This window comes from Salmo salar, chromosome 06, assembly GCF_965601325.2.
Source record: "Salmo salar chromosome 06, fSalSal1, whole genome shotgun sequence".
In the NCBI taxonomy this organism is placed as follows: domain Eukaryota; kingdom Metazoa; phylum Chordata; class Actinopteri; order Salmoniformes; family Salmonidae; genus Salmo; species Salmo salar.
Window position 1 is genome coordinate 13,922,296 of NC_138296.1, and position 15,049 is coordinate 13,937,344.

Consider the following 15,049-nt stretch of genomic DNA (forward strand, 5'->3'; position numbering starts at 1 on the left):
GGATACATTGATCATTTACAGTGAAATAGATGATATTGATTATGCCAAAAATAGCCTACATTTTTTCCATTAAGTTAACATTATACATTTCAGGGAATACAGTTATTTTCTAGCAATAAATTAACACTCCCTAAACCGCTTCACCCACTTTAAATGTTGATGACAATGTACAGTAGGTGGCGGCACCTCTTAAACACCACAGAAGAAGCCGAAAAGCATCAACAGGAAGTTCTTTGTTACCATCCTCTATCGAGTTTTCAAACCAAAATAAAAAAATGTACAAATTCTGATGTAAAATGTGTCTCCATGAGACATTTGTTTGTCACAACTTAAATCCAGTTTTGATATTTAAAAGGACGTTTGATTGCGCTGTTCTAGCTTTTCTTTATCTGAACGCCGTGACAAAGAAAGTAACTCTAGCGTACACATTTACTTTATTTTTTATTTGAATAAAGAATCGCTTCCAAGATGGATCGGGTAAGTTTGGTTGACTTATAAACAGTGTCCTTACTGTGGTGTATACAATGTCTAGGTTTCTTTGATCTTCTACATCTATGCGTTCCATTTGAACAGCTAGACAAAATAAACCATGGTGGTAATTTCAGCAAAGTAGCCTACTAGCCAATCGCACACAGATTGATATAAGCAATGCGCAACCAGCAGGTCAAGTCAGAAGCAGGGAGAAATAATTAAGTATAGGCTACACCAGTGATGTATATTAACCCCAGATTGCTGATGCTATGTATTGGCCATTGAGAGGCTACACCAATGATGCATGCTACATCTCACCTTTGCAATATTTTAATATTTTATTGTTCTATTTCATTATGTGTTGCAGTCGTGCTGAGTATGCATTGGTTGAAGCGCAATGTCAAATTAACATTTCCCTACCATCATATCTAAGCCATTATCGATGGAATCTCGCAAATCAATTTGACGACACTCCCTCCCCACTTCTCATGAGCTGTCCAGCCGTTACGGAGAAACATATTCCGAACTTCTAAAAGGGTCTTTAGCAATTGAGTTTTCAGCGTTTTCTACGCCCACCTAGCTCAAATTCTATAAGTCAAATGAAAACGAGCATATAGCTACCATAAAGAGACCATTTGATTTAAATATCGGAGTAAATTTGTAAGTGCAACAGATGTTATTACATTTGATAATTTATCGCTCTCACGTGCATATTTCCATCCATTAGGAACCAACAATGAGCTCCTTTTTGTAGCATTTCTGACATTTTCAGCCGAATCGCAGAGTTCTATCTAAACGGGTCAGCAACTGTTACTCTGCAACAATACAGCTGCTATTAGCAAATGTTAGCTTGGTTGTCCAAAGTCCAGCAGCTAGCCTCTGTAGCTATCTTGCTAATACCAGTCAACTGAATGCTAGCTAGCTAATGAACAGGCTAAGAAAGGTAGCTAGCTATATTTGTAAGGTCTGTTACACAACTTCAGCCATTAGCTAACTATAGCCAGACAACAGCTTACTAACACATAAGGTAGCTAACGTAGTTCACGTCCAAACGTCAGGCCTAAATATTTCCACAAAACATAGCGAACTACCTACATCGGTTCAAAAAAACCAACACCAAACTTTGGGCAAATTGTCACGTTGCTACCTTACAATGCCATTAGGCTTTTACAACACTAGCTAGCTACTCTATGGTCGACGCTACGGTAAGAGCTAGCCATATTTCACTGTCAAGACAGGACACAACTCAAACTGTAGCTGAGAAAACAAATGCACATGTAAACAGCAAGTTTTGCATTGCAGTTTGCAAATGCATGCTTGCTAGCGTCAGGAAAAACTCACCAGTTCCAAACATCCAGAATAGATTCCAGTATGCCCCTTCTCCGGTCTTCTTGACGTTGTAATCCACATCTGTGCTGACGTCTTGATGTTGCTTCAATATAGCCACAATTTTCCCTTCCTCATGATACCATCTATTTTGTGAAGTGCACCAGTCCCTCCTTCAGCAAAGCACCCCCACAACATGATGCTGTCAACCCTGTGCTTCACGGTTGGGATGGTGTTCTTCGGCTTGCAAGCCTCCCACTTTTTCCTCCAAACGAGGATGGTCATTATGGCCAAACAGTTCTGTTTGTCTCATCAGACCAGAGGACATTTCTTCAAAAAGTACGATCTCTTTGTCCCCATGTACAGTTGCAATCCGTAGTCTGGCTTTTACATGGCGGTTTTGGAGCAGTGGCTTCTTCCTTGCCGAGCGGCCTTTCAGGTTCTGTCGATATAGGACTCGTTTTACTGTGGCTATAGATACTTTTGTACCAGTTTCCTCCGGCATCGTCACGAGGTCCTTTGCTGTTGTTCTGGGATTGATTTGCACCGAAGTGCATTCATCTATAGGAGACAGAACACATCTCCTTCCTGAACAGTATTGACGGCTGAGTGGTCCCATGGTGTTTATACTTGCGTACTATTGTTTGTACAGATGAACGTGGTACCTTCAGGCATTTGGAAATTGCTCCCAAGGATGAACCAGACTTGTGGAGGTCTACAATTTCTTTTTCTGAGGTCTTGGCTGATTTCTTTTGATTTTCCCATGATGTCGAGCAAAGAGGCACTGAGTTTGAAGGTAGGCCTTGAAATACATCCACAGGTACACCTCCAATTGACTCAAATGATGTCAATTAGCCTATCAGAAGCTTCTAAAGCCATGACATAATTTTCTGGAATTTTCCAAGCTGTTTCAATGCACAGTAATTTTTTGACTTACTGGAATTGTGATACAGTGAGTTATAAGTAAAATAATCTGTCTGTAAACAATTGTTGGAAAAATGACTTGTGTCATGCACAAAGTAGATGTCCTAACCGACTTGCCAAAACTATAGTTTGTTAACAAGACATTTGTGGAGTGGTTGAAAAACTAGTTTTAATGACTCCAACCTAAGTGTATGTAAACTTCCGACTTCAACTGTATATACAGGGGGTACCGGTACAGAGTCAATGTGCGGAGGCACAAGTCAGTCGAGGCAATATGTCGATGTAGGTAGGGGTAAAGTGATTATGCATAGATAACACAGAGTAGCAGTGGGGGAACAATGCAAATAGTCTGGGTAGCCATTTGATTAACTGTTCAGGAGTCATGGCTTTGGGGTAGACGCTGTTTAGAAGCCTCTTGGACCTAGACTTGGCGCTTCGGTACCTCTTGCTGTGCCGTAGCAGAGAGAACAGTCTATGACAAGGGTGGCTGGAGTCTTGACTACTTTCTTATGTCATTCTCGCTGGCACCAAAAGTTAGTGTTGATAGGGGCAGAATGTGGTCGGACCATTGTATAATTGCCATATACATTACTCTTACAATTTCCACGTGGGAGAGAAAATATTGGAAATGTAATCAAAGCCCTTAGGATGACAACTTGTTTTTAACCAGGACAGAAGAATTTATAACAGATTTTTTTTTGCGACATACAGCACATCCCCTTATTGTATGGGACACTTTTTAAATGTGCCTTGCAATTCAGTACTCTAAAACAAAAGCAATTTAGGTCAAAGGAGTTCATATTAACAAAGGAAATAGAGGGACTAACAGTACAGATGGCAATAAACTGTACCATAGACGCACAGAGTAATTTAGAGAAAAACTTTTTTTAAATTTAATTTATTCAAGAAAGATCAAGTGTAATATAAAAATTGTACGCAAACGGGGTGGGGGAAAATGCACCAAATTATTTTTTAAATCGTCAACATAGAAATGCTACAAAAAATATTTTGTTACAAATGACGAAGTACCCATGACTCACCAAACAATATTTTGAAAGAGTAAGCAAAGTACTTTAAGTACATGTTTTTGTTTGTCTCCTCCATCTCCCATAACCAAAGTTAATTGTATGGATATTACGTCATCAAAAAGAAAGCACTCTTCATATATTTCATTAAAATGCATTTATTTGTATGGCATGTTCAATGAAAACAAGGATTAAAACCTCATGTGTTTCGGCTGCATGTCCTTCTTAAGGGAGTACAAAGATATATGATAATACAATGTCCTCTTTTGAACAGCTTTTTCAAATCCACCCTGATTTGAAGAGGTAGTGGTTACATAATTCATTGGACAACACCTAGTATGCAATAGTATACACATAAAAAAAGTGAAATGGATGTTATCAAAATGCAAATCAAGTCTAGAAGCATCAGAACCCCTAGAAAAGTAGTTCTAACCTTGAACATGACTGGGCAATGTGGTAAGAATAGGAGAGACATCTATTTTATAGTACACTAGATCACAGCAAACATGGACCACAAAAGTCTTAACCTAGATAAGGGCAATAGAGAAATATGTCCACTAGATGACAGCAAAGGGACCTCTCCTGATCCTACAGGAAATGTGAGAAATCCATATCTTCATTTAAACCAGGGTACTTAGTGGCCTGTAGTTTGTAAATCCCAAAACGTTCCCTTTTGTTTTGCTGTTTAAGACGGTCCCCTTTTCTAATTAAGGCCAGAACGTGATTTAAAAAAAAGAGTAGCTTCGGCAACAGTTAATGGGGATCCTAATAAAATACCAATAGCTTGTAAGGTTGTCATGGTGTAAGGACTTGTGTACCTTGGCATGGGGTTGTCTTCGTTGCCTACCCGTATGGTGTACTTGTATTCCACTAAGCGGTAAAGGCATTTCTTTGTCCGTTCAATGTAGAATACCTTGCACTGTGGACATTTCAATCTGTAGATGATGTGAGTGGTTTTACAGTTAATGAAATGCTTCACTTGATACTCTGTTTTAGAAGCTGTGTCAACAAAATACTACTTCTGTGCAATATTTCTGCAATGTTTGCATTTTTAAAAGAGCCCCTGGGTTTGTGGTCTAGCTTAGTCTTTAGTGGTCTAGCTTAGTCTTAGTCACCAGGAAGATAGCTGTGGACAAATTTGTAATTTAGGGTAGGACATCTCTTAAAGCTTATGACTGGTGGCTCTGGGAAGACTTTTCGTTAGCGTTTCACTTTCCCCAGTTATTTTAATGTTCTCTGCTCCAGTGCTCTATTGTGTAACAAAGTACACTATCTCTGGTGCATCACAAGGCTCTCCCCTTCGCAACAAGTTCTCTAAAGTCATCCGGCCCTTAGGTCCTGAACGATGCAGGTATACCTGCTGTAACCCCAGTTCAAGAAGTGATTCTCCAAATCGGATGATTTGACACTGTAGTCCGTTTCCTGATCGCAGAATTAGTGGACTCTTTGGGATTGGCCATATGGAATGTTCTCTTTTAGCCTTTTAGGGGGAAGCTGTCTGCCCTCAAAATGGTATTCCCATCTGTAGGCTTCCTAAAGATTGATGTACAAACAAACTTTGTCATTTGTACTGATGTCAAGATCACAAAAAATTAAGGTTATCCTTGCTGTACTCCATAGTTAGTTGTATGTAAGGGTTAATGCTGTTACGGTATTGGTGGAAGGAAATAAGTTCATCTTCTGAGCCGGACCAGAACAGGCTAACATCATCAATATAGTGTCCCCACCATATAATCAGGTCAAAGAACTGGTTTTTAGAAGGATCCAAAATGAAGTAATTTTCCCATTTTTACCTAAGTACAAACCAGTTTAGGAAGGGCTGTAACAAGCTCCCTTTGCACATCCTTTGACATGTTTAAAGATATGTCCTGGAAGACCTGTCCTGAAAAATGTATTCAGTCAGTGAGACAATGAATTCTGTGGGAGGCGTCTCAGGCCAGGTACTCAAGAAATTAACTCAATTATAGGGATGTGCATGAGTAATCGAGTACTGAATGGAAGTCAAAAATCAATCTTTAACCAGAGATCACGTTTTTAGCCAACACATGCGCACTCCCGCCGATTCGTGCTCATTCATAGTTTTCATGGTGTGAGTTGTTTGAGTTTCCCGCTATATATCAAAAGTACCACCAGTAGTTAATGTAGGCTACCATTAATCATTGCCGTTTCCCCAGTAACCTAGACTGTTTTGTTATGGTCATTTCTGTATTAATACTGCGTACCGTTCTTATTCTCATAGTGTTTGGAGAACTCACAGTGATAATGTTCTGGTTTATTTAATTACATGTACCAGTTTTGTTTGTCTTCGTTGTCTTTCGTCTGGAGCACGTCTGGTTTCTTTCTCGTAGCTATTGCTTGAGTGCGCACAGATGTATTCTACCTGGTCTGAGCGGTCTCGAACAGAGTATATAAATCCCCATTTTCAAAATGCAGACCATCAAAAAAGCTGTTTTAAAAATCTTTTCACCTGCGTTTTGTATAGGAAATCGGCGTTTGTTTTGCGTGACCAGGGGCGTGCAACTATAGTTTTGCTTTACAGAAAATGCATTACTGCAGCGCATTCATCATAAAGTAACTTAATTTTCATCAGATGACAACATAAGTGCAACGCTATTTGGTTAGCAGCCACACCAGAAAAGCAAGCCCTAAAAAACGATGCATGGCTATCATATTTCTGTTTTATCCTAAAAAGCTACATTTCCTAATCTGTTTTATCGGAGAAATGAAACTACACTGGGAAAAGTACCGGGGAAAAGTAGCTACACATCAGAGCGCTTTCTGCTGATCGAATGAATGCCAGTTCGTGAATTCTCATCGGTGTTGTGAAGTGCAATTACTGCAGACATTTGTCTGATGCCGAGCGGAAATTACAACTAGCTACATGATTAATCATATGCTCATCAAGCGCAAATAACAATGTTTGGAGCGTGAGAAGCAGCAGTAGCAACCTCGCATCACATATTTTGCCTCTTCAAAGCGCAACTGTGACCCCGCAGAGCAGAGCAGGTAACGGCTAGTCATGGTTTCAATGAATGATTCTCAAATGGCACTTGTTTTTTTGACAGACTAATGTATGTATGTGTGTGTGTATGGGGAAATTAGACCACCTTTAAGGGTTGATAAATTAGGCATTGTTGCACGCTGTAGGCGTATAGATAAATGCACATATATTTTTTCCCAGTGTGGGCCTTGTGTTCTATATCTATCATCTATCTATCTATCTATCTATCTATCTATCTATCTATCTATCTATCTATCTATCTATCTATCTATCTATCTATCTATCTATCTATCTATCTATCTCATTGAAGTATTGAAAAAGATGAGTCAGTCAAACTGTCAAAAAAATGTAAAATGCCCATCCCAAACTGAATTGCATAGCTACTGTAAAATATGCTACATTTAAAGGCAGACTCGGCTAAATGATGCCACAAGCAGCACTGCAGATATTGCAATGAGCAAGATGCAAGACTTTGCTCTCACACTGTCACACACAGTATCTGCACCGGCATGTGCACTGGTATGCTTCACACTGTTCCAGCATGGTAGCCACTGGACCAAAACAGTGGAGAAGTTTAGCCTTGCACGTCAAGGCTTTTGGTTATAACAGAAATCGACCCACTATGTTGTTTACTTTGTGCATCTAGCCTGCGTCATACCTTTAAACTCAGAATATGCTATTCTGTAATTTGAACGTTTTTCATTCCATAATGTTTCTTAATTCCTGCCTAAAGATATGTTAGAGTGTTTAAAATGTAGACACCGTGCGCGTCATTCTTGGATTATTCTAGTGTAGGCCTAACTGTGTCATTGTTGGATTATTCTAGTATAGGCCTAACTGTGTCATTCTTGGATTATTCTAGTGTAGGCCTAACTGTGTCATTGTTGGATTATTCTAGTATAGGCCTAACTGTGTCATTCTTGGATTATTCTAGTATAGGCCTACCTCAAGTCCCGGCAGTGTGTTAACTTAATTTAAACTATTAAACTCAATAAATAAATCATTTTGAAGACCCTGGTCCTTCCCCCACCAGCAGCCAACCAGCAGTGCAGCTACCAGTCCCAGGGGTCCCCTCAAGTATGTATAGTGACAGACAGCTGTAGGGTACTTTGCGTTATAAAATAAGCAACAACCGCTCAGACCAATTCCAGCATTTAATTAAAATGTATTATACAGTGCCTTCAGAAAGTATTCATACTCCTTTTCTTATTCCACATTTTGTCACAGCCTAAATGGAGCATTTTTTTCTCACCCATACATACACAATGCTCCATAATGACAAAGTGAAAACATGTTTTTAGAAATGTTTAAACATTTATAGAAAATGAAATACAGAAATCTCATTTACATAATTATTCACACCCCTGAGTCAATACATATTATAAATCACCTGTGGCAGCGATTACTGCTCAAAACTGTAACAGGAATATTCACTGTCTTCTTGCTAAGAAACTCCAGTGTGGATTTGGCCTTGTGGTTTAGGTTATAGTCCTGCTGAAAGGTGAATTCATCTCCCAGTGTCTGGTGGAAAGCAGACTGAACCAGGTTTTCCACTAGAAATTTGCCGGTGCTTAGCTCCATTCCGTTTCTTTTTTATCTTGAAAAACTCCCCAGTCCGTAACGACACATAACATGATGCAGCCACCACTATGGTTGAAAATATGGAGAATGGTACTCGGTAATGTGTTGTATTGGAAATGCCCCAAGCACATCACTTTGTTTTCAGGACAAAAAGTGAATTGCATTGCCACATTTTTTGCAGTATTACTTTAGTGCCTTGTTGCAAACATGATACATGTTTTAGAATATTTTTATTCTGTACAGGCTTCCTTTTTTCACTGTGTCAATTGAGTTTGTATTGTGGAGTAACTACAATGTTCATCCATCCTCAGTTTTCTGCTATCAGAGCCATTAAACTATGTAACTGTTTTAGTCACCATTGGCCTAATGGTAAAATCCCTGAGCAGTTTCCTTTCTCTCTGGCAACTGAGTTAGTAAGGACGCCTGTATATTTGTAGTGACTGGGTGTATTGATACACCATGCAAGGTGTAATTAATAACTTCACCATGATCAAAGGGATATTCGGCTGGCTGATATTCAGTATCTTTTTTTTTTTTTTTTACCCATCTACCAATTGGTGGCCTTCTTTTCGAGGCATAAAACCTACCTGCTTTTTGTGTTTGAATTTCACTGTTCGACGGAGGGACCTTACAATTATCGGTATGTGTGGAGTACAGAGATGAGGTAGTCATTCAAAAATCATGTTAAACACTATTTTTGCACAGAAAGTATGTCCATGCAACATATTGTTACTTAATCACATTTTTACTCCTGAATTTATGTAGGCTTGTCATAACAAAGGGGTTGAATCCTTATTGACTCCAGACAGTTTCATTTTTAATTCATTTGTAAAAAATAAATACAAATTAATTAAATGGAAAAACATACCCCATAATGTCAAAGTGGAGTTATTGTGTGTAGGCCAGTGACAAAATCTCAATTGTATCAATTTTAAATTCAGGCTGTAACGCAACAAAATGTGGAAAAAGTCCAGGGGTGTGAATACTTTCTAAAGGCACTGTATATCAATGTTGCTATGTTTTAGTGTTAAAGCTGCAATGTGTTTGTTTTTGGGAGAATTCACATAGCAATGTCAATTGTAGATCTGTCATTCTCATTGAAAGCAAGTCTAAGAATCAGTAAATCTGTTCTGTGTGTGTTATTTCTATGCTTCCCATTTTTATTTTGTTTTTCAGTCTTACTTTCGGTTTTGTGCACCAGCTACAAACATCTGAAAATACAATATTTAGGGTTATGGAAAATATATTTCACAGCGGTGTAGGTGGTACAACAAATCTCTACAGTACACTTCTTAGCAATTTTAGCAACCAGGAAATGGTGGAGCAATTTCTGCATAGGCATTTAATTAATATTTGTAAGTGTTACATCATGTTTGTGTTACATCATGTTTTTTGGTAGGCTAGATACCATGTTAAGGAATTCCTAATTATCTTTCCTTCCAACGTTGTCACTTGTTCACTTCACTTATTTTGAAACGAAATTATTTGTATAAAACATATGGTGTGAACTCCCACTAGCCCATGCTTCCACCAATCCAATGCTGTTAGTTTTTTGCTATTTTTTTATCACTTTGTTGCATTTGTGATGTATGTGGTACATTTTCACAGTTCTAAACACGTTTCAAAAGGCCATTTACAATTAATTACATAAAAAAATATTTTCCAGTAATTTGTAAACAATACCTTTAACTATAATTTAATCAAATTGCTCAAAACTTAACTAAACAAATTGTATAGTGTCAAGTTTAAGTACAGTTTGACAACTGTATAAATTGACATTCATTTAATTTATGTTGGTAGGTAAAACCAAATAATGGATGGATATGGCTGTAAATACCACTGTCCTTCTGCCAGTGTACTTCTATACAGTAGGGCAAAGTGGGTCACTGTGCTACCAACTGAAATGATGGTGTAGTGTACAATGTACTGCTGAAATACTTGGGTGTTAAATTACAGTTTATTCCACTCATTATCTGAATGTTGTTGATTTTAGATGAGGATGCTGTTACAGTAAAGTCACATAGACAAGTGGATCTTGAGCATATGTTGCATGGGGCAGAAATTGCACCAGGCTACACAATACCTTTTTACTGTAGGTTTCTACTACATGCCACAATACCCCATATCTGATGGTTTCTTAGTATTTTATAGTGTTAAATAATGGTTTCTTTGTATCTGCAGGAACAGTCCTATGTGGCCCTCACGCTAGCTCTGCTTCTGCCAAGATCATCTTAATGAATCCCTAATTATCTTTCTGTCCTCCCTAAGTGTGCACTTGTTCACTTTCCTTCACTGATTTGAAGGGAAATGACTGGTATAAAACATGGTGGATACTCCCCCTAGCCCATGACTCCACCAATTGTCTTTGGTGCAATTTTCACAAGAATGTGGTACATTTTCACAACTCTAAGCACAAAAATCTGTTTCAAAACTCTTTGGCCATTTTCAATTGATTACTTTTGAAAATATTTTCCTGTCATTTGTTACGACATTTAACAATAATTTATTCAAACGGCTCAAATCTGAGCTACGAAACCAAAATTATATAGTGTCTAGTTTACTTTCAGTTAAAAAAATCTAAAAAACATTTGAAATGATGTAGTGTACAATGCACTGCTGAAATACTTGGGTGATAAATTACAGTTTAATCCATTCATTATCTGAATGTTGTTGATACGCTGTAAGCTGATGATTTTAGATGAGGATGCTGTTACAGTAACAAGTCACATAGACAAGTTGATCTGAGCAATGTTGCATGGGGCAGAAATTGCACCAGGCTACACAATACCTTTTTACTGTAGGTTTCTACTACATGCCACAATACCCCATATCTGATGGTTTCTTCTATTTATGTACTGCAGTAGGATACTGAAACTGTAAGACTGACTTTCTCAACATGCTGCAAAAGTTGGATAACGTGCAGCAGTAGTTTTTGTGTTTAGGTTTTTCGTCACTGGTTATTTGAACAAACCATTTAATAAATAACTAAATAAAACATTTATTTCACCTTTATTTAACCAGGTAGGCCAGTTGAGAACAAGTTCTCATTTACAACTGCAACCTGGCCAAGATAAAGCAAAGCAGTGCGACAAAAACAACACAGAGTTACACATGGGAGAAACAAACATACAGTCAATAACACAATAGAAAAATCTATACACATTATGTGCAAATGAAGTAAGGAGGTAAGGCAATAAATAGGCCAATAGTGGCGAAGTAATTACAATTTAGTAATTTACACTGGAGTGATATGTGCAAGTAGAAATACGGGTGTGCAAAAGAGCAGAAAAATAAAAACAAATATGGGGATGAGGTAGGTAGTTGGTTGGATGGGCTATTTACAGATGGGCTGTGTATAGCTGCAGCAATCAGTAAGCTGCTCTGACAGCTGATGCTTAAAGTTAGTGAAGGAGATGTAAGTCTCCAACTTCAGTGATTTTTGCAATTTGTTCCAGTCATTGGCAGCAGAGAACTGGAAGGAAAGGCAGCCAAAGGAGGTGTTGGCTTTGGAGATGACCAGTGAAATATACCTGCTGGAGCGTGTGCATAGTGATTTAGCAGGTGTTACAATCTTTCACATTTTGGAAGGGGACATTCGGCCTGTATCTTGAGATAGTGGAGCTCCTCTTTCCAGAAACTCTTAAGCTCTCCTAACATGTATGAACTAAATTGAGTGGCTAATTTGTTCAACGCCAATGAATGATCAATCAATCAAAGGTTCTTAACATAAGACATTGTTAAAAATATCACTTCCATTTGAAAAATTTGCCAAAGTGATTAAAAAAAATATACTAGACATTTATGGAAAGTAGTGAACAATTACACACTTCAGGAGAAAGTCGTTATTATTAGGATGCACCCAATCAATCAGAGATTTAGACTAAAGTAATCAAATTATTGGTCTAATGATATTCTATGTACAATACTTCCTGTGGTCACCAGGACAGAGCTATCCCGTCCCCCTCCAACCTGCCGGAGTCCCCTGGTCACAACTCTCCTGGTAGCGCCTTACTGCTGGGTCTGAAGAGGGTGTCTGTGAGGCTGGTCGACTGCAGGAAAACACCAGGGCAGAGTGGAACTGTGAGAAAAGGACACGAGGAGGAGGGAGATTTGATTTCATCAAGTAAGAACAATGGGGTGTGTGGATTAGACTACAATCTGCTTAATTGATTTATAAACAGTAAAACGCTCAGTTGCTAGTTAATTGTCGATTGAATTTCGTGAAAGGAGGGTGGTATACCTAATAAACTGGCCCATGAGTGTATTGATGATAAGAGAGGCAGGTAGTCTTGGTTTAGAGCATTGGGCTACAAATTGAAAGCTTGCTGGTTTGGATCTCTGAGCTGACTAGGTGGAAAATCTGTCTGCCCTTGAGCAAGGTACATAACCCGAATTGCTCCTGTAAGTCACTCTGGATAAGAGCGTCTGCTAAATAACATTTTTTTGTTTTACAGGGGACACCCCTAACCGTCGTTCTCTCAGTGGGAGGGGCTTATCATTTGGGGAGCTTCAACCACATCATGTTGCTGACAAGACAGAGAAGAGTCTCTCCAGATCAGAACACCCCAAGAAACACCAGCAGAGACGTATAGGAAAGAAACCTCACCACTGCTGCTCTGACTGTGGGAAGAGTTTCACAAGCCAGAGTGGCTTCATTATTCACACGGCAGAGAAACCGTACTGCTACTCACAGTGTGGAAAGTGTTTCGCTGCTTCTAACACCTTCAAATCTCATCTGAGAATTCATAAAGGGGAGAGGCCTTACCCCTGCCTTGATTGTGGGAAAAGATTTTCTTATTTGGGAGCCCTAAACATACACCTGCGAACACACACAGGAGAGAAGCCTTATAGCTGTGATCAGTGTGGAAAGAGCTTCAGTCAATCTGGGACCTTAAATTCACACCAGCGAACACATACTGGAGAGAAACCTTATAGCTGTGATCGGTGTGGGAAGAGATTTGCTCAGTCAAGAGAGCTGAATAGACACCAGCGAACGCACACAGGAGAGAAGCCTTATAGCTGTGATCAGTGTGGGAAGAGCTTTGCTCTATCAAAAGCCCTAACTATACACCAGCGTATACACACTGGAGTGAAGCCTTATAGCTGTGGTCAGTGTGGGAAAAGCTTCAATCAGTCAGGCAACCTGACAACACACAAGCTAACACACACTGGAGTGAAGCCTTATAGCTGTGATCAGTGTGGGATGAGCTTTGCTCGAGCTTCCACCCTGAATAGACACCAGCTAACACACACTGGAGAGAAACCTTATAGCTGTGATCAGTGTGGGAAGAGCTTTGCTCTATCAGATAAACGAACTATACACCTGAGAACACACACTGGAGAGAAGCCTTATTGCTGTTATCAGTGTGGAAAGAGCTTTGCTGTAGCTTCCACCCTGATTAGACACTATCGAAAACACACTGGAGAGAAGCCTTATAGCTGTGATCAGTGTGGGAAAAGCTTTGCTGTAGCTTCCACCCTGAATACACACCAGCGAACACACACTGGGGAGAAGCCTTATAGCTGTGATCAGTGTGGGAAAAGCTTTGCTGTAGCTTCCAACCTGATTAGACACCACCGAACACACACTGCAGAGAAACATTAGATAGATATGCAGTACAGGTAAGCCCTGTTGATAGCTGCGAACAAGCTATTTTGGGTGTGTCAAAGATCAGTGGTTGGTTAGCTAGGGGCTTTTAAAAATGTACGTTAGCTAGAAAGCCACTGACTGTAACGTTAGTTGTGTGCAACGCACTTTACCTTCCTTACAGGTAAAAAGAAACCCAGCATAGGACAGCATAGTGACTGACATTTCATTATTGACAAGTCCTTTGTGAGCTAACCAGCTATATAACGTTAACTCGCCGTTCGTGTAGTCAGACTTGCTAACTTTAGCCCAGCACTAGGGCAAGAGTAGTTAGTTAGCATGTCACCACGTAAAAAGTCTGACTACACAAATGTTGAGCTAATGTTAACTAACATAGCTAGCTAGCTAAACATTAGCTAAATATCCCTGCCCTGGTGGGCTAGCTAACATGTCACCACTTGGAAAAGTGTGATTACACAAACAGTGAGCTAACATTAACTAGTTGGCTAACTAGCTCACAAAGGACTTGTGGACTCAATGTTTTTCCAATACAAACTACAAAAACGGTTTTGTTCCAGAGTGCTTCTGTTGTACATGATTAGTCAAATGACCTGTGAAGTCAGTTAGACACGTCAGCAGGGATGGAAATTAAGCTATCCCAACGCTAGTACTTTTCAGATTGGGCTAGCCCGACACAGCAGTGAAATGTTGCCTTTACAAACAACGAATGCCACAGATTTAGGTCCCATATGTTACCCAGGCTAGTAGAAATTGCGGTCTGCAGGCCAGTGACCAAAATCCTTAAGTTCCATTCCTGCATGTCAGTTCCTTTCAGACGATCCCCTTACAACTGTTGGTCAGTCTCAGTGACCTTGTGGCTGAGGGTTTTAACTTTCCTCTTGAGAATTAGAATCAGAAGTACAGTCATATAGCTCATTGCAAGACTTCACCTCTTCAGGCAAATAGTACTCTAGACTGTCCTGATCATCTGCTCTGAATAAAAATATAAAACGCAACAATTTCAAAGATTTTACTGAGTTACAGTTCATGTAAAGAAATCAGTAATTTAAATAAATGCATTAGGCCCTAATCTATGGATTTCACATGACTGAGAATACAGATATGCGTATGTTG

At 39.3% G+C, this 15,049-nt stretch overlaps 1 protein-coding gene across 1 annotated transcript; it reads left to right on the top strand.

Annotated features, from left to right (window-relative positions):
* The first annotated feature begins 208 nt into the window (after positions 1–208).
* LOC106606293 (uncharacterized) lies at positions 209–14,934 on the top strand. The gene is made up of 3 exons (XM_014202447.3): positions 209–477; positions 12,271–12,451; positions 12,783–14,934. The coding sequence occupies exons 1-3, from the start codon at positions 469–471 to the stop codon at positions 13,931–13,933; spliced, it is 1,341 nt and encodes a 446-aa protein (XP_014057922.3). The 5' UTR covers positions 209–468; the 3' UTR covers positions 13,934–14,934.
* The last annotated feature ends 115 nt before the right edge of the window (positions 14,935–15,049 follow it).